The 21,133-nt window shown below is 40.6% G+C and overlaps 1 protein-coding gene across 1 annotated transcript in view; it reads left to right on the top strand.

Moving 5' to 3' along the window:
- LOC124612435 (peptidyl-prolyl cis-trans isomerase FKBP8-like) overlaps positions 1-9,033 on the top strand; it is a 67,840-nt gene extending 58,807 nt beyond the window's left edge. Inside the window, exon 8 of the mRNA XM_047140645.1 lies at positions 8,474-9,033. Coding sequence (XP_046996601.1) covers positions 8,474-8,560 — 87 coding nt within the window. The 3' untranslated portion in view covers positions 8,561-9,033. The remainder of the gene's footprint in view (positions 1-8,473) is intronic.
- The last annotated feature ends 12,100 nt before the right edge of the window (positions 9,034-21,133 follow it).

The following is a 21,133-nucleotide window of genomic DNA, read 5'->3' as shown; positions in this document are numbered from 1 at the left end:
TACGGCAAATGTTAAGCTTCACACCTGCTTTATGCATTGCCTTCCAGGAAACCAGGTTCCCAGCAATGCAGACCCCTGCCCTCCGCGGCTATAGATGATATTATATAGATGATATTACAAGAACTGTAGCGAATATAATAGTGTGTCAGGTGGAGTTTGTGTATGTCCTGAACTCGGTATCTAGTGAACCTGTGCCCCTTCAAACTCCTCTTGAAGCTGTGGCTATCAGGATAAGGACAACACAGGAAATAACTGTCTGCAATGTATATCGTCCTCCAGATGGTGCAGTACCTCTGAACTTATTGGCTGCACTGACTCAACTCCCTAAACCTTTCCTACTTCTGGGAGATTTTAAGGCCCATAATCCCTTATGGGGTGGTACCAAGCTTACTGGCCGAGTAAGAGGTGCCAAAAATGTACTCTCTCAGCTTGACCTCTGCCTCTTAAATACTGGGCCCCCCCACACATTTCAGTGTGGCTCATGATACTTACTTGGCCATTGATTTATCACTTTGCAGCCCAGGACTTCTCTCATCTGTCCACTAGAGTGCCCATGACAACTCGTGTGGTAGTGACCACTTCATCTTCTTGCCACTCCCCTGGCGTCATGCTCATGGCCGCCTACCCAGATGGGCTTTAAACAAGGCAGACTGGGAAGCTTTCACCTCTGTTGTCATTAAATCTCCCCCACAAAATACCATTGATGTAGTGGTCGAGAGGGTCACTAGAACAATCGCATCTGTGGCTAAAACCTCAATCCCTTGTTCCTCAGGGTGCACCTGGTGAAAGACAGTGCCTTGGTGGTCGCCGGAAATTGCTGAGGCCATTAAAGAACGTAGGCAGGCTCTACAGTGACATAAGTGGCACCCTTCTCTGGAGCACCTAACAGCTTTTAAACGGCTCCATGCATGCATTAGCCAGCTTATAAAAAAACAGAAATAGGAGTGTTGGGAGAGGTATGTCTCAATCATTGGGTGTCATACATCACCTTCCCAAGTCTGGGCATAGATCAGGTGTGTTTTTGGTTACCAGACCCCTACAGGTGCCCATGTTGTTAACATACATGGTGTGTTGTCTGCCAACGCAATAGCAGAGCACTTTGCTTGAGCCTGTGTGTCGGAGAACTACCGCCCAGCCTTTCGCACACTCAAACGGTGGATGGAAGGGAAAGTCCTCTCATTCACTGCTTGCCACAGTGAACCCTATAATGCCCCACTTACGGAGTAGGAGCTCCTCAGTGCCCTCGGCATTGCCCTGAAACAGCTCCTGGGCCAGATCAGGTCCACACTGATTAAACACCTCTCGTCTCACTACAAGCGACATCTCCTTATCTTCAACTGGATCTGTGTGATGGCATCTTTCCATTGCAATGGGGAGAGAGCACCATCATTCCAGTGTTCAAACCCGGTAAAACCCACTTGATGTGGGTAGCTATTGGTCCATCAGCCTCACCAACATTCTTTGTAAGCTGCTGGAATATATGGTGTGTTGGCGGCTCGTTTGGGTCCTGGAGGTACATGGCCTACTGTCTCCATGCCAGGGTGGTTTCCGCCAAGGTCGCTCTACCACTGATAATCTTTTGTCCTTCGAGTCTGCCATTCGAATTGCCTTTTCCAGGCACCAGCACTTGGTTGCCGTCTTTTTTGATTTATGGAAAGTGTATCATACAACCTGGTGACATCATATCCTTGCCAATTTATATGAGTGGGATCTCTGGGGCCCACTCCTGATTTTTATCCAAAACTTCCTGTCACTCCATATTTTCCGTGGTTGGTGTCTCCCATAGTTGCCCTCCATATCCAGGAGAATGGAGTGTCGCAGGGCTCTGTATTGAGTCTCTATTTTTAATGGCCATAAACGGTCTAGCAGTCTAACCTTCTCTGTATGCAGACGACTTCTGCATTTCGTATTGCTCCTCCAATACTGGCGTTGCTGAGTGCGCCTGCAGGGAGCCATTCACAATGTGCACTCATGGGCTGTAGCCCATGGCTTCTAGTTTTCAGCCACAAAGTCGTGTGTCGTGCACGTCTGTCGGTGTCGTACCTCTCATCCGGAACCAGAACTTTACCTTAATGAGAATCCCTCATGGTAGTGGAGACATATAGATTCTTAGGACTGGTTTTCGACTCTCAATTGACTTGGCTTCCTCATCTTAATCAGCTTAAGTGCTGGCAGCACCTCAATGCCCTCTGCTGCCTGAGCAACACCAGCTGGGGTGCAGATTGCTCTAAGCTGCTGCTGCTGCTGCTGCTGCTGCTGCTGCTGCTGTACAGAGACCTTGTTCAATCCCACCTTGACTATGAGAGTGTGGTTTATGGTTTAGCAGCACCCTCAGCATTGCATTTACTTGACCCAGTGCACCACTGCAGCGTTAGACTAGAGCTTCAAGGGCAAGTCTGGTGACCAGTGTGCTGGTGGATGCTGGAGTTCTTCCATTACAGACTAGACATGTATAACTGCTCGCCAGTTACATTGCATACATTCTTAGGTATCCTGAGCATCCAAATTACCGTCTCCTTTTCCCAACCACACCGATTCAACTCCCACCTCGGCAGCCCAGGTCAGGGCTTCAGATCGCGGTTCGCATGCGATCCCTTCTGTCTGGACTGGAGTCCTCCCCTTTACCACCTCTACTCAAGGTCCATGAATGTACACCTCCATGGGGTAAACCTAGGCTGAAGCTTTGTCTGAACCTTTCCCATGGCCCTAAGGGCTCAGTTAACCCTGCGGCTCTTTGCTGTCACTTCCTCTAGATTCTTGACATGTACCGGGGCAATGACGTGGTTTACACCAACGGCTCACTGGCTGATGATCACGTTGGCTTCGTGTATGTTCATGGAGGACATCATGAACAGGACTTCTTGCCAGATGGCTGCAGTGTTAGCGCTGCAGAGCTGGCGGCCATTCTCGTGCTCTCGAGTACATCTGCTGATGCCCTGGCGAATCATTTCTTCTCTGAACTGACTGCTCGAGCAGCCTCCAAGCTATTGACCAGTGCTACCCTCGCCATCCCTCGGAAGCGACCATCAAAGAGTCCATCTATGCCCTGGAACGATCCAGTCATTCAGTGGGGTGTTTGTGTGGACCCCAGATCATGTCGGGTTTACAGGAAATGAACTTGCCAAGAGGCTGGCCAAACAGGCTACACGGAAACCGCTTATGGAGATAGACATCCCCATAACCAACCTTAACAAACTGCGTGCCATTAAGGAAACTATGAATGTGTGGGAGTGCTCAATGAGGGCCTCTCACAGAGGCCCTATGGTTCTCTGCCGGCTCCGTATTGGCCACACTTGGGCAACCCACAGCTATCTCCTGTGCCGTGAAGATCCGTCTCAGAGCTGGTGCGGCACGCAGTTGACAGTGGCCCATATACTTTTAAGCTGTCCCTCTTTGGCTGCCCTGCATCATAAACTTTGTTTACCAGACTTGTTACAGCTAATTTTAGCAGGCAACACCTTAACGGTTGATCTTGTTTAAGGTTTTGTGCATGAGGGATGGGTTTATCCTTCTATATAGGTTTTAGTGCTTGTTGTTTGTTCCTCTGTTTTCTCTCCCCTACTGCTGTTAGGTTGGAGGTTTTAATGTGTTGCAGAGTGGCTGGCTTCTCCTTTATATTCACGTGGTCGGCCAGCCATGGTAATCTGCTTTCTTGTTTTAATCTCTTCTGTTTCTTGCGCCTCTGTTTTCGTCTCCTCTTTTGTTCCTTTTAGTGTTTGTTGACTTTCCTTCATTCTTGTGGTTTTTCCTTTCTTTCAGTATTGTGTTGTATGTGTCTTTTGTTTTATTATTTTCCTTGTGGAATTGTTTATCAGAACAAGGGACCAATGACCAAGCAGTTTGGTCCCTTCCCCTCCCCTTTTAAACCAACCAGCTAATTAATGCTTTCAGTGCAGAAGAGAAGCAGATCTATAGTCATAAGAATCTGCCTTTTAACTGGCCATTGAAAACTTGATCTTGCTGCTTATAACTTTGTATCTCCAGTCCCATAGCAAGGTGAAAGAGCAAAAAAGAAAGTACATTCTTTTGTCTTTGTAGTCTCTCTTGTGGTAGTACAAATAGAGAAACTTACTGAAAGTTTTGTGTTGGACACTGAAGCCACCACTGAAGTAATTGATGTGGGAAATTTGACCAAACTATGTTTTTACGTATTCGATCAGCTCCTTGATAGAACGTGAGCAATATTTATGCCATGCCAGTCACTGACATAGCAAAAATCTGCATATTCCATCTTCTAATTTTGGTAAAAATAGACAAATGGTGGGGTTGATATTTGACTACTTTCCCCTGAATATTTTTCAGCAAAATCTATTATGATGATCAACTCATCTTACTTTAGATAAAATTTAAGGGCTTTAAGATACAAACTTTGATGTCTGGCATTGTAATGACAGCACTTTCTAAAGACTATATAGCTCCACTGTCCCATGTTGGTTACACACAATTATTTCCTGTGAATCATACAGTATGAGCTAGCAACTGCAGATTCTATAGCTTCTGGTCCAGGACACATTCTTTAAATAGCAGGCTGCAAACTGCCATGCTTGTGAAGCTACAGTAATTCGATCAACTTAGTATAAAGATTATACGAAACTATCCTTATTTGATTTTTTATGCCCTTTCCTTCTTAAATAGAGAAATCTTTTACAATTCAGAGATGTTTAAAAAACTTTTTGCATTTTTTGGAGTTTTCTGATTCAAGCTCACTTCCATTTCATTAGGACTTCTGATTTTGCTTTCCCCAAACACTACTAAACAATTGAAAAACACAATAAAGTCAGATTGGAGTACCAACATAGTACAGGCATGGTTTCACTATATTGTTGCCTTCTCATTAGTTTTTAGGTGGTTTAGAAAATTCTGTAAAACATTTTGCAGAGTACTTTTTTGTACAAATGGGCTGAAAGTGCCCATTTTTGTGTTTTTACAAAAATCTTCATCTTTGCTCTCAATTTGTAAAGTATTGGGAAGCAGTAGGGGAATAAAATTTCATATTTAAATGCCTTGTGTTGGTAAGTTATCACATGCATAGTTTCATGGTTGTTATAGACACACTTACAGAGTTACAAAAAGATAAACTTCATTTTTAAAACTGGCTGTTTTTTTTTTAGTGGCATTGCTTCAAATTATGTATGGGGAGTTTTCTCATGAAATGGTTTTTACTATTCAATGTAAGAGAGTGCAAAAAAATAATACGGCATACTGTAGTTTCCGCCAAGAAAAAAATTTTATCTCTCACAATCAGTGGTGCACTGTCAAAAGCTGCACTATGGCGTCAAACAAATGATTATATTACTGCAATTACTGGATCAGTGAAAGTAAAATTTCATCAGTGTTCATAGGGAACATTGTGAATGTTCATAAAAAAATTCATCAAAGTCCATGATGGTCCTGTGGGAGCTTTATCCAAAATTAGACCACTTGAGCCTTCCCATGCCATTTTCATTAGTTGCTTGTGCAAATCAATGGCATTTCATCAGTAACATGAGCAGATGCCAAGTTTGTTTAGTTCATAGTTGATACAAACATTGCTATAAATAGCAAATCATGTATAGCCTTAGCCATTATTGACATTAATGACAAGAAGTGGCTAGGAACCAAACATCGAAAAACATCCTATATGCAGATTAGAACTGGTAAGAAATTTCCCCCCAGTATATACCTAAAATATGACAAGCAGATAGGGTTTGATAGGGTCAAATACATGAAATTACAGCTTTTATTGTAAGTTCAGCTAGGAGGAGGATACCACAGAACTGCTGAAGCACCTAAATAAAGCTTTATTTGCACTACAGGTGTTTGTCAGACATAGGTGATGCAAAAATAAAAAAGTTGGCATAGGCCTACTTTGCTTTTGTATCATAATGTTGTACAGAATAATTTTTTGTGGGAAGTCAAGCCAAAGTAGTTCTGTCAAAAAATGTGTAATATGAATTATTAGTGGTGTAAACTCTAGAATGTCCTGCTCAGACCTGTTTAAGGAACTGGGAATATTAACTATTGCTTTACAATAAATGTATTTATTTCTCAGTGAAATTTGCCGTTAAAAATCTCGTTCAAAGTAACGGCTCACTACATGAAATCAGTACCAGAATTAAGTGTAATACTCACAAATATTTAAAACCACTGACTTTGTTACAGAAAGGTGTCCATTATTAAAGAGCATACATTTTCAATAGCTTACCAGGAGCTATAACATTTAACTATTAATAAAGTTTAATTTAAGAGGAGCAAATAGGATTTATTAGTGACAAACTCCTACTACTCAACTGACGAGGTTCCTAGCAGAACTGACTGTGTGTATGTAATTAATAACATCAGTGTAAAATCTGACTTCCGTAAAACTTCAGTGTAGTAATGTAATCAGTATAAATATTTTAGAAAGTGATTTTTCTAATTGATGAGGCCTAAGAATTGTGTGTCAGTATATTGAATATTTACATGTTTTGTGACAAGTTTACGAGGTGCATTCAAGTTCTAAGGCCTCCGATTTTTTTTTCTCCGGACTGGAAAGAGATAGAAACATGTGCATTGTTTTAAAATGAGGCCGTGTTTATTGTCAATACGTCCCAGAGATGGCAGCACCGTACGGCAGATGGAATTTTACCTCCAGCGGCGAGAATGAGAACTGTTTTAAATACTTAAAATGGCGACGTTTTTCTTACTTGAACAGCATGCAATCATTCGTTTTCTGAATTTGCGTCGTGTGAAACCAATTGAAATTCATCGACAGTTGAAGGAGACATGTGGTGATGGAATTATGGATGTGTCGAAAGTGTGTTCGTGGGTGCGACAGTTTAATGAAGGCAGAACATCGTGTGACAACAAACCGAAACAACCTCGGGCTCGCACAAGCTAGTCTGACGACATGATTGAGAAAGTGGAGAGAATTGTTTTGGGGGATCGCTGAATGACTGTTGAACAGATCGCCTCCAGAGTTGGCATTTCTGTGGGTTCTGTGCACATAATCCTGCATGACGACCTGAAAATGCGAAAAGTGTCATCCAGGTGGGTGCCACGAATGCTGACTGACGGCCACACGGCTGCCCGTGTGGCATGTTGCCAAGCAATGTTGACGCGCAACAACAGCATGAATGGGACTTTCTTTTCGTCGGTTGTGACAATGGATGAGATGTGGATGCCATTTTTCAATCCAGAAACAAAGTGCCAGTCAGCTCAATGGAAGCACACAGATTCACAGTCACCAAAAAAATTTCGGGTAACCGCCAGTGCTGAAAAAATGATGGTGTCCATGTTCTGGGACAGCGAGGGCATAATCCTTACCCATTGCGTTCCAAAGGGCACTACGGTAACAGGTGCATCCTACGAAAATGTTTTGAAGAACAAATTCCTTCCTGCACTGCAACAAAAACGTCCGGGAAGGGCTGTGCGTGTGCTGTTTCACCAAGACAACGCACCCGTACATCGAGCTAACGTTACGCAAGTTTCTTCGTGATAACAACTTTGAAGTGATTATTCATGCTCCCTTCTCACCTGACCTGGCTCCTAGTGATTTTTGGTTTTTTCCAACAATGAAAGACTCTCTCCGTGGCCGCACATTCACCAGCCGTGCTGCTATTGCCTCAGCGATTTTCCAGTGGTCAAAACAGACTCCTAAAGAAGCCTTCGCCGCTGCCATGGAATCATGGCGTCAGCGTTGTGAAAAATGTGTACGTCTGCAGGGCGATTACGTCGAGAAGTAACGCCAGTTTCATCAATTTCGGGTGAGTAGTTAATTAGAAAAAAAATCGGAGGCCTTACAACTTGAATGCACCTCGTATTAACTTTCAAATGACAGTATGTTCAAAATTTGACATATTTCACATCAGTGAGAACCATTTGACTTGGGATCTTGCAAAGCACATTAGCATTTTTCATTTTTTGTAAATATTTGTGTATTATTGTTTTGTCTTCTTGCAGAGATATTTAAATTATATTAATTTGCCATTTTCAAAAACCAGTACAGCCTTGTTGCAGATAATCTTCTGTTTGAGCTAAAATCATTATCCTCTTCAAAGAGCACTGTATGTGGTATTGTTTATTGTAGTGTTTTGGAAATAGTTTTTTGACATTTGCTGGTAACATTGTCAACATATAAAGATAGATGAAAAGAGAACACCTGGATCCAAATATTTAGGTTATTTCAGCTTGTCACTTCACTCAAAACTTTAATACTGTCCTGTGTTATTCATTATGTGTTTAATATCCCCCATATAACCTTCAGCTTTCGTTGGTAAAACTATATTTCAAAAGCTTCTGTTCTCTTCATCTGAACTACTTTTTATGACTTCCTTACAAGGCTGCCCTCCAGACAAATAATTTCAGTAAATACTTAAAAGTACTAAAACCCAGTGCACACATGCATTTTTTCTTTTTAACAACTAATGTAGCAATAAAAATAGCTGGGTAAAAGAAATACACACATAATATGAATTTTCATACCTGTGCTGATTTTTATTTTACTGTGTTGCAGATTTCTTATCGAACTTGGGGCATAGCGTGCAGCAGTGTTGCAGTTGTTCTCCTAGGAGCAATAGCATACCGTTACAGGTTCTTGTAACCTTATTCCAGAGTGATTATGCCTAAATGTCAGGTTCATGATTATGGTTTTTGGGTATTTTGTGGTTGCAGAGAAATGACTAGTTCTTGTTTGTAGATCCCACACAATAGTGTGTTTACTGTAAGTGTAAATTTTTGTTAAGAGGTTTACAAAGACATATAGTTTTATATGAGTAACATTTAAAATTGTTTGAATGTAAAAGTTATGCTGCCTTATCGTAACTATGTAATTGCTGCTGTATAAATGCTGTTTCCTAACTTGGACAGTTAAATTTACCTAATTTGGTAGTGGTGATTTGCAGCTGTTCCATTCATATCTTAAATCATATGCAGGTATTTTGCATTGAATAATTCTAAGTTACATATGCGCTAAATAGCATGCATGAAGCAAATCTCTCTGTATTGTACTGCAGGATTTTTCGTATACCTGAAGCTTATTGGTTTATAAAGAATAAATATTTTCTATTGTTTTCATTTTACTGTCTTTATTTTACTGTACAGAAAAGTCTTTTTGCGACAGTATTACACTAGAGAAATGAGTGAATAGTGTAGTGTGTTACTAAGTTGCTACTGATACAGTAAACCACCTTGAAAAATACAGGAGGAGAGAAATGTAATCATTCACTGTAGAGTTAAGGTGTTCAATGGTTGACAGGCTCATATACAAAGTAGAAAATGTTGCAGAGCTGTTGAACATGTCATTCTTCAAACTTATGTAATACAAAGCGCTATCACAGATGTGAAATTGAAGGAAGCTTCGTAAAAACAATTCCCATCCAAGTAATACAGAGAATGTGGTAATGGGGGTATCCAGATATCAAAGTGGCATGGTTTGTAGAATAGCCATTGAAGTAGTATGTGTTGTGCTCAACAGTGTGTTCTGCCAACTGACTGGTGTTCTCTGCTTTTGGCCACCATTTGGTAGTGGTCATGCCCACTTGGAAAACGCTCTGTGGAAACTATACAGAATTGGTATACATGACTGGTTTCACAGGTGGCTTCTGCTAGGGTAGAATGTGCTGGACTTTAGCACACTGCAAGTGTTAGACCTGTCGTCCCAAAGGATATGGTCAATTACTAAGGACTTGAGTGTTTACGGTAACAGTGGTGGGCCAGGCAGTTCCATATATTGAGGGGGGACTACCACTTGAGGAGGGTGGGACATATTTTGGGTAGGATGGTTGTAATTTCTGGGCTTTCTGACGACAGCTAGTCGAATATCTGGTAATGTGTGGTTAAATTTTTAGTGATGGGCGATACTGTACCTAATTACTAGGGTGGTTGGAGTGTTTGATTAGAAAATTGTTTGCAGACTACATTGGGAATAAGGATATAGTTTTTTGGAACTGCGACTAGATCACAAAGCCAGTAGTGAATCTGAATGAGGATAGGGGTTTTAGGACCTTCAGTAGCAAGATAAGATTCCTCAAATTGTCCATAAACATGTTGGTACTAGTGTGTGCCATGCAGGTGCCTATGATCATGCCACAGATTTGTTTGTGGAGCTTTCCTCGAAGGAACGGTGGGTATGGGTAAGGGTATAGCTGGTCAGGCGCACAAGAACTCAGGTGCATGTTTTGGAGTTTGTTGGACATCAGGAGAGGTAGTTTTGAACAGTAGAAGGCTGTGGGAATGGGGATGTTTGTGTGTATGGAAGTAGTGCTATCAGTGATGAAAAGGCTTTGAGGTGTTAATAGAGTGGGGATGATTAAGAGCCAGTGGGGAAACTAGGTTGCAGGTGTTGGCCAATGGGTACAGAGGTTGTTTTGATTAGAGCAAAGTAATCAACTACTATGTGGAGTCCTGAGTGGTTAGGTCAGTGGATTTTGGGAAGTGTGTAAAGGATGGACACATTGAACATTTAGAGGTTACATTGCTAATTGACAACTCAGTGTCTGAACTGTATGGTGAGTGATTAGTTACCTTTATTTCTGCCATTATTTGTGATTCACCCATTGTATCATATTAAAATTTATTTTAAAGGAAGATTGAAAGACAACTGTAAAGTTCATCTAGGTTTGGTTTACAGCCACAGTAAAAGTTTTCAGAGTACAAACCGTTTTGCCACATTTGGCTGTTTAAAATTTTTATAATGGCTGGTTTTTTAACACTGTGAGGCCAAGTCACTTCCAAAACATGCAGGTTTAGAAAACCAGCCATTTGTCATTATTTCAAGTGGTAAGTGGTACACCTTTGATTGGTAGGTCTTAAAGGCCAATATACATGAAAAAAGATAAAAAACTTTAGGGTTTCTTTTTCATCTTTTTTTATTCTGTGGGTATAATATTCTTAAAAGAATGTGTGAGATGCATTCTTGAGCAACTTCACACATAACTGGCTTTTGCATAAAAAAGTCAAGCATTCTGGCATACAGAGTTGCAGTGTGTGTGTTTCCTGCCTGCTTGCCTTCGGACAAAGCAGCTTATTTCTCATTGACACACCTGATGCCTCTGAGTTTCAATGAAACATTTCCTCTTGGCAGCTCCTTCAGGTTAGACCTGCATGTTAGTACAACTTCAGTTTTATTTTGCCATAAAATAAACTACTGGCAAACCACAAAACCTATCCATATAAACAGCATTACATTTACTCACCTCGATTCTTTTTCTGGGGTATACTTCAAATCAAAGAAAGTATTAGAATCGCACACAATAAACATACAGGGTGACACACGGGAGACAGACGGTTTTCAATGAAATAATACTCAGCCAACTTTAAAATTAATGCATGTTTATTTACACAAAATCAAAGCTCATTATTTGCCATTTTAGTTAACAAAGTTATTTGTGAAAAATAATGTCGTCAAGGTGATGTCTATCATTTCAAATGCGGGACTCAAGTCTCTTCTCAAAATTCCCCAACACACGGACTAAAATCTCTGCAGGAATGGCAGCAATTTCTTGAATGATTGCATTCTTCAACTAGTCCAAATTTCGTGGTTTGTGGTTATAGACACAGTTCTTAAGGTACCCCCACAGAAGAAAGTAACATACTGACAAGTCGGGAGACCTGGGAGGCCAAGCAACATTGCCAAAACGTGAGATAATTCGGCCAGGAAGCATGCGTCTAAGAACTGTCATTGAAGTGTTTGCGATGTGCGATGTTGCCCCAGCCTGCTGGAACCAAACATGTTTTAAAGGGATTCGTCGTCTTCTTAGTTTTGGTTTCAAGAATGTTTCAAGCACACGAATGTAACGAACTGAATTAATAGTAACTGTGGCCCCGTTATCTTCAAAAAAATAAGGTCCAGTAATGCCAACAGAGCCAAGAGCACACCAGACTGTTACTTTTTCTGAGTGTAGAGGACGGTGGTGGATAAGGTGTGGACGCTCTGGAGCCCAGTAATGTAGGTTTTGCTTATTCACAGTCCTGTTTAAATGAAAATGAGCTTCATTGCTCATCAATAAAACTTCATTTTCATTCGATCCCAAAATCACTTGCATTCTGTAAGCGAAGTCTTCTTGTACAGCAAAATCAGTTTCCTTAAGTTGTTGGACAATGAGCATTTTGTAGAGATGGAATTTTAGTTCTTTATGCAAAATTCATCTAACCGATTCATGATTGATTCGTAACTCACTAGCATGAAGTCTAGCTGACCGTCCTGGGCTTCTGACTGCCGCTTGCCTTACCCTTTCAACATTTTCTGGTGTCGTTACTCTGCGTCTCGGGCCAGAATGCTTCTTATCCAGTATGTTTCCAGTTGATCTGAAGTTTTCCACCCATCTGAGGATTGTGTTACGGCTCGGAACAGCTCCATGTCGACCAACAATTGCTGCGTAGCAATAATAGACTCGGCAGTTTTCACGAAACTGTCGTAGACAAACATTCGACATTGCAAGTCCTACTGCTCCATAGTGACTGAGTAAATGAAATGGCGTCTTGTGTTGATCAGAACTATCCCCACCACGACCACCTCCCACCACCGCACCCTCAGTACTACGCAGTTCAAAACCGTCTGTCTCCCGTGTGTCGCCCTGTACTTGTCTGGTTTGTTCTCTGTTTAGACCAGTAATCAACCAAATACACAAATGCTGTTGTCAATGAGTTATTGGTATGGATGAAACACTTTTTAAATTCACTGAAAAAAGGCCTGATCATTTTTGAGCATAGCATCAGGCTGAGGCTGATGTCTGTGAGTGTAGGTAGAATTGTCATTCAGGTATAAATTTGAAAGAATGCCCTTGCACTATTTCTGCTTGTTATGGATCCTGGGGAAGGAGTCAAGATGAAAGTATATTGGATTCTTCTCAAGACATTCATTTAGGAGGCAAGTTGTGACATAGTGATATGCGCTTACGCAGATGGCAGTAGTATCGTGACAAGGTATAAAAGAATAGTGCATTGATGGAGCTGTCATTTGTACTCAAGTGATTCATGTGAAAAGGTGTCACACATGATTGACCACACAGTGGGAATGAACAGACATTGAACAAAAAAGGGTAGTTGGAGCTAGACATATGGGGCACTGCATTTCAGAAATCATTAGGGAATTCAGTATTCCAAGATCCACAGTGTCAAGACTGTGCCAAGAATACCATATTTCAGGCATTGTGTCTCTCACCATGGACAATGTATCTGCTTTTACTTAACGACAGATAGTAGCAGTGTTTGTGTAGAGTTGTCAGTGCTAACAGACAAGCAACACTGCTTAAAATATCTGCAGAAATCAGTGTGACTTGTGATGAACATATCCAGTAGGACAGCTTGGTGAAATTTGGTGTTAATTGCCAGTGGCAGTAGACGAGTAATGTGAGTGCATTTGCTAACATGACATCGCCTGCAGTGCTTGTCCTGGGCTTGTTACAATATTGGTTGTATCCTAGGTGACAGGGAAACCCTGGTCTGGTCAGACGAGTCCTGATTTCAGTTGGTAACAGCTAATGGTAGAGTTAGTGTGATGCAGACCCCATGAGACCATGGACCCAAGTTGTCAACAAAGCATTTTGGAAGCTGGTGGTAGCTCCATATTGGTGTAAGTGGTGTTTACATAGAATGGACTGGGTCCTATAGTCCAACTGAATAGATCATTGACTGGAAATTGTGTTCATCTACTTATATACCGCTGGCAGCCATTCGTGGAATTCATGTTCCCAAATAACGTTGGAATTTTTGTAGATGACAGAGCACCATTATCCCTGGGCTAAAATAGTTTGCTATTGGTTTGGAGAACATTCTGGACAATTTTAGCAAATGATTTGCCCACCCAGATCACCCAACTTGAATCCCATTGAGCACTTGTGGAACATAATCAATAGGTCAATTTAGGCACAAAATTCTACATTGGCAACACTTTTGCAGTTATGGATGGCTACAGAGGCATGATGATTCTGTCCATGTCACATGGAGTTGCTGCACAATGCTATGCAAAAGGTCAGACATGATACTAGGAGGTATCCCATGACTTTCGGCACCTCAGTGTACATGAATAACTATGGAGACAGACACAAAAATTTTCTGAAGCTTAACCCCTGTCTGTGATTGACAAACACTCTGTGGTTTTAGCTTGGGTCTTATCTTCAGTTTTTCATAAATGATTTTGGCATAGCTGTTAGTTTTGATTTGATGTGTGTCACCATAGAACACGGAAAAAATTTCATAACACATCCAGATGAGCAAATCTTTCACTAGTTGATCTTACTCCACTTGTTTCTGAGAACTGGGCACAGTCCTCTGGATGTCCAGCTCTTTCTCCAAAAGGAAGTCATTCTTAGCTCTCTTTCCTTCCATTGATTGGGCTTAACATGTAGTCACTTTTAACTCCTGTCTTTTGTTTTAGTTTTCTAAGGTTCTGACATGTGCATGTATGACCTTCGTTTGTTTTGGGCCTGAAAACAAAACAAAACGAATGTCCAGCTTCATTCAGCATCAGTTGACTTTGATTGAAAAGATTGCTACCTATTTCTTGGTAGTGCAGAATACTGTGCTACAGTGGAGATACCTTGATTGGGAAAGTTTGAACAGCAGGAGGTTCATCATCAGATTCGTCTTTTTATACCCAACATTTGGACAAAGAAGTTAGTTGTCAATGTTACTTGCTTGTAGAGATGGCGCTTAAGTGGGCTAGCCATCTGAACCCCAGTTTGACTGTTGAGTGTGTATTGTCCCGGTGTTTAAACTGGAGTGACAGTGCATGCCTCTTATGTCTTTGATATAAATTAATTCTCTGAAGCCTTCATCATGTTTTATAAAATTGTACATTCACCTGTTCTGGACTCTGAAATATGACATGCTGAGTGAAATGTTATTAAATGAGCACTACACCCCAAGCCTTATTTTAATTGGAAAATACATCCCAGTTTTCTATTAGCCTTATTTTGTTAGACATTATTATGCTCTCTCACAAATTTGAAATCTGCACGACAATACATGTTGTATTTAGAACAGAAAACAGTCTTTGTTGCACAAGATACGTATATTTTTGCAGCCAAGGCTTTTTTTCTGTTCTAAATATCTATTACAGTTTCTGCATCAGTCCCATTGTGGTAATCACAGAGTGGAGTGATTTAAAATACATGCTGTATCGTATTTCATTTCAATATTAAGTACCAAACAGCACTTAGTGAGGACGCAGCATGTCATCTTTGATGGACTCATCGAAAGAGGGGGAGGGTCCCATGCTGTTCGTGTTGTACATTAATGACCTTGTGGATACTGTGAACAATATTAATAATAACCTCACACCTTTTGTATATGATGCAGTTATCTGTAATGAAATACCGTCTGTAAAAAGCTGCATAAATATTGTCGGATCTGGATAAGATTTCAAAGTGGTGCATAAATTGGCAGTATGCTTTAAAGGGCCAGAAATTTAAAATTGTGCTCTTCACAAAATGAGAAATATACAATATCCTATGTCCATAATATAGAGTTGGGACTGATCAGCTTGTACGAACACATGGGTGTAACGGTGCATCTGGATTTGAGATGGAATGATCATACACACTCACTGATGGGTAGAGCAGGTAGTAGACTTCGGTTTATTTGTAGAATATTGAGGAAATAAAACTGGTCTACAAAGAAGATTGCTTAAAAATAACTCTTGCAACCCATCCTAGAATACTGGTAAAGTGTGGGAGACCTGTATCAAATAGGAGTAACAGGTGATATTCAGTGTATACAGAGAAGGGGAGCATGGATGGTCAGGGGTTTGTTTGATATGTGGGCGTGTCACAGAAATGCAGAAAAAACTGAACTTGTGCAGCCTCCTGATGACAGATGTAAACTATCCCTAGAAAGGATATTTACAAAGTTTCAAGAACCGGCTTTAAATGATAAATAGGACTGTTCAACAGCTCCCTGTGTATTGTTCCCGTAAGAATCACGAGAGCAAAATTAGATCAATTACAGCACGCATAGAGGCATTTAAACAGCTAGTTTTCTGTCTGTGGATGGAATGGCAAGAGAGCCTGTTAACAGGTATAATGGGACATAGCCTCTGCCACACACTTCAATGGTTTGCAGAGAATATAGCTGCGTGTGCGTGTGCGTGGGAATTGTGCCTGCCTACAACTTGATGCATCTTCTTTAAGGTAAGAAATAACTTATAATTTTCAAACAGAACTTTCTGTATATTATAAATAAAGAGGTGTTATATTTACCTTGAGAATGAATCATTTTATTCTCTGCGTGTGTACACTGCTTTGAATGGTGTGAGACATATTGAAACTGTGTGACGAACTGGGAATCAAATAATCTCTATTTGCCATGGATCATATATGATGGGATGGGCTTATTCTCTTAAATTACAAAGATACATCATTACAAACCTATAGAATGCAGTTTGTTTTAAGATATCATGTTAACACTAGTCATGTCAAATAATTCTGTTATAAGTATTTTGTTGACATTTGTCACCAACAGTGTTCTTAATTTTCTTTTAAAAGATTTTATTTAGGTTAATTTCATGTTGGTCCTCTCCTAGACTCATATGCCTTAGGGAGATAATCATATATTTAACTACTAGTTGCAAAGCTTTACGAGGCTTTCCCATTTGCGGTGCTCAACTATTTAATTGTATTGTCCTTTTCAAGGTGGCATTACTTAATGCTAACAAGGGGAGGCATGAAACATGGCCAACAGATTTGGGTCATATTTGGCAGGTCACGTGTGTACACTCTAAAATAAGACTCTGAGATCTTTTGTGAAAGACTAATTTCCATGTTTAACTTTTGGTTCTCTCGTTCATTATTCATTTTATGCCACTACTATGTCAAGTGTCAAACATTTACTTTGTGGAAGTTTAAAATGTTGAATAAAGTATGTAAATGTTCGTAAGATAGAAATGAGTTACTTAAAAATTGTAGCAGAGTTGTTTTACTTTTTAACTTCGTTTTCATTAACAAATGGAAATGACAATAAAAATATTGAATCAAATTTTCAATAAAAAGAAGTATTTCTCCTGAAACAGCATGAAAATGTAAATATTCATAGTACATCAAAATTTTGCACAAAAAGTGAAAAATCAAATAGGAAATAGAACACATTTTATTTCTAGAAATTTAACGGTATTAATATGAACCCGAAAAGTTTTTATAAAGTTGCAAGGTCTTTTGTGCTGAGAAATAATTGTTCAGAAAAAAATTCAATAAGTCTCCAAATTAATTAATATTGATATTCGCCAATCAGGCTGTTGTGCGCGCAAGTTCAAGCAGCCTGCCAGAGACCCTGTCACCAATCAAGTGCTCTGTTTTCATTCAGAAAGCTGAACGAGGGAGTGATACAAAAATTCGAGATGGGACGGCAGTAAGGATCGAACCCAAGCCAAAGGCTAAGCAGTCTCGTGTTTTATCATCAATGGTATGAGACCAACTGACACTAATATTGTATCTGGCTGGTTGATTTGCCGCCCGTACACACTAAATAAATCTTGGCCAACCAAGTAGCTGGCTGTGGTTTGTTGGCCTACTGTGTATGTGCCTTGAAAGGCATTTCACACATCTGTTCCAAATTTTACTTTCATACTACCCTCCCCCCATGAACCATGGACCTTGCCGTTGGTGGGGAGGCTTGCATGCCTCAGCGACACAGATGGCCGTACCGTAGGTGCAACCACAACGGAGGGGTATCTGTTGAGAGGCCAGACAAACGTGTGGTTCCTGAAGAGGGGCAGCAGCCTTTTCAGTAGTTGCAAGGGCAACAGTCTGGATGATTGACTGATCTGCCCTTGTAACAATAATCAAAACAGCCTTGCTGTGCTGGCACTGCGAACGGCTGAAAGCAAGGGGAAACTACGGCCATAATTTTTCCCGAGGGCATGCAGCTTTACTGTATGATTAAATGATGATGGCATTCTCTTGGGTAAAATGATCCGGAGGTAAAATGATCGCCCATTCGGATCTCTGGGCGGGGACTACTCAAGAGGATGTCGTTATCAGGAGAAAGAAAACTGGCGTTCTACGGATCGGAGTGTGGAATGTCAGATCCCTTGATCGGGCAGGCAGGTTAGAAAATTTAAAAAGGGAAATGGATAGGTTAAAGTTAGATATAGTGGGAATTAGTGAAGTTCAGTGGCAGGAGGAACAAGACTTCTGGTCAGGTGACTACAGGATTATAAACACAAAATCAAATAGGGGTAATGCGGGAGTAGGTTTAATAATGAATAGGAAAATAGGAATGTGGGTAAGCTACTACAAACAGCATAGTGAACGCATTATTGTGGCCAAGATAGATACGAAGCCCACACCTACTACAGTAGTACAAGTTTATATGCCAACTAGCTCTGCAGATGACGAAGAAATTGAAGAAATGTATGATGAAATAAAATAAATTATTCAGATAGTGAAGGGTGATGAAAATTTAAGTCATGGGTGACTGGAATTCGAGTGTAGGAAAAGGGAGAGAAGGAAATGTAATAGGTAAATATAGATTGGGGCTAAGAAATGAGACAGCCGTCTGGTAGAATTTTGCACAGAGCATAACTTAATCATAGCTAACACTTGGTTCAAGAATCATAAAAGAAGGCTGTATACATGGAAGAAGCCGGGAGATACTGACAGGTTTCAGATAGATTATATAATGGTAAGACAGATTTAGGAACCAGGTTTTAAATTGTAAGACATTTCCAGGGGCAGATGTAGACTCTGACCACAATCTATTGGTTATGAACTGTAGATTAAAACTGAAGAAACTGCAAAAAGGTGGGAATTTAAGGAGATGGGACCTGGATAAACTGAAAGAACCAGAGGTTGTACACAGTTTCAGGAAGAGCATAAGGGAACAATTGACAGGAATGGGGGAAAGAAATACAGTAGAAGAAGAACGGGTAGCTCTGAGGGATGAAGTAGTGAAGGCAGCAGAGGATCAAGTAGGTAAAAAGACGAGGGCTAGTAGAAATCCTTGGGTAACAGAAGAAATATTGAATTTAATTGATGAGAGGAGAAAATACAAAAATGCAGTAAATGAAGCAGTCAAAAAGGAATACAAACGTCTCAAAAATGAGATCGACAGGAAGTGCAAAATGGCTAAGCAGGGATGGCTAGAGGACAAATGTAAGGATGTAGAGGCTTATCTCACTAGAGGTAAGATAGATACTACCTACAGGAAAGTTAGAGACCTTTGGAGATATGAGAACCACTTGTATGAACATAAAGAGCTCAGATGGAAACCCAGTTCTAAGCAAAGAAGGGAAAGCAGAAAGGTGGAAGGAGTATATAGAGGGTCTATACAAGGGCGATGTACTTGAGGACAATTTTATAGAAATGGAAGAGGATGAAGATGAAATTGGAGATATGATACTGCGCGAAGAGTTTGACAGAGCACTGAAAGACTTAAGTCTAAACAAGGACCCAGGAGTAGACGACATTCCATTAGAACTACTGAAAGCCTTGGGAGAGCCAGTCCTGACAAAACTCTACCATCTGGTGAGCAAAATGTATGAGACAGGCGAAATACCCTGACACTTTAAGAAGAATATAATAATTCCAATCCCAAAGAAAGGTGTCGACAGATGTGAAAATTACCTATCAGTTTAATAAGTCACAGCTGCAAAATACTAACGCGAATTCTTTACAGACGAATGGAAAAACCAGAAGCTGACCTCGGGGAAGATCAGTTTGGATTCCGTAGAAATGTTGGAACACGTGAGGCAAAACTGACCCTACGACTTAACTTAGAAGCTAGATTAAGGAAGGGCAAACGTACATTTCTAGCATTTGTAGACTTAGAGAAAGCTTTTGACAATGTTGACTGGAATACTCTTTCAAATTCTGAAGGTTGCAGGGGTAAAATACAGGGAGAGAGAGGCTATTTACAATTTGTACAGAAACCAGATGGCAGTTATAAGAGTCGAGGGACATGAAAGGGAGGCAGTGGTTGGGAAGGGAGTGAGACAGGGTTGTAGTCTCTCCCTGATGTTATTCAATCTGTATATTGAGCAAGCAGTGAAGGAAACAAAAGAAAAATTCGGAGTAGGTATTAAAATCCATGGAGAAGAAATAAAAACTTTGAGGTTTGTCGATGACATCGTAATGCTGTCAGAGACAGCAAAGGACTTGGAAGAGCAGTTGAACAGAATGGATAGTGTCTTGAAAGGACAAGAAGAGAATAGAAGCTTTCGAAATATGGTGCTACAGAAGAATGCTGAAGATTAGATGGGTAGATCACATAACTAATGAGGAAGTATTGAATAGGATTGGGGAGAAGAAAAGTTTGTGGCACAACTTGACCAGAAGAAGGGATCGGTTGGTAGGAAATGTTCTGAGGCCTCAAGGGATCACAGATTTAGTATTGGAGGGCAGCGTGGAGGATAAAAATCGTAGAGGGAGACAGAGATGAATACACCAAGCAGATTGAGAAGGATGTAAGTTGCAGTAGGTACTGGGAGATGAAGCAGCTTACACAGGATAGAGTAGCATGGAGAGCTGCATCAAACCAGTCTCACGACTGAAGACAACAACAAGTACTACCAATAATGAAAATTAATTCTTTAAATTGTGCTACAGTCTTAGTTAGTTAACATTTCTGCCTGTTAGTAAATAATAAATTCAAAAATGGTAAAAAAAAGCTTTCTGGCAGTGAGACTCTAATTCACGACTTAGTAATTTCAATCCTACTAAGCTACACCATCAGCTGCCGGAAAATTTGCTTATAAACTCCAAGTTTTGTACTTGATGTGCTCAGAAATCTTTAAAGGCACTTTGTTAAAGTTCTCTTGAGAAATGCATCATACTGCTCCAGGAAACCCCTGTCAGGCAACGGGCTGAAAGTACTGTAAGGGCCTCCCTGTGAAACACACTTCTCTAACAGTGCTTACTGTCACATGTTTGTACTCTTGCATGGTTGCAGCTGTGTGCACGCAGAGGAAATTCTTTTGTGGGGAAAGCCCCAGGCACAGCCAGTTGATTCGCCTCACGTGTGTCCAACCTAAAATGGAGGACTCTTTAAGATATTCTGGCTCCACACCTCGCTGTTTTTGGAAAAAATTAAAAAAATAAAATAAAAAGCTACATAAAACTTATGACATGCAATTGCCTCAGAATTGGTGGGGTCAATAGATAATGGAGAACAGTATCAGTGTTCAATGAAAGCGGCACAGGCATAGCGGCCAAGGCATCTATCTGTTTGTGGAATACTGTAG

This window comes from Schistocerca americana, chromosome 4 (assembly GCF_021461395.2).
Source record: "Schistocerca americana isolate TAMUIC-IGC-003095 chromosome 4, iqSchAmer2.1, whole genome shotgun sequence".
Lineage (NCBI taxonomy): Eukaryota > Metazoa > Arthropoda > Insecta > Orthoptera > Acrididae > Schistocerca > Schistocerca americana.
The sequence above is the reverse complement of the archived record's forward strand: the minus strand, read 5'-3'. Positions and strand labels throughout refer to the sequence as shown.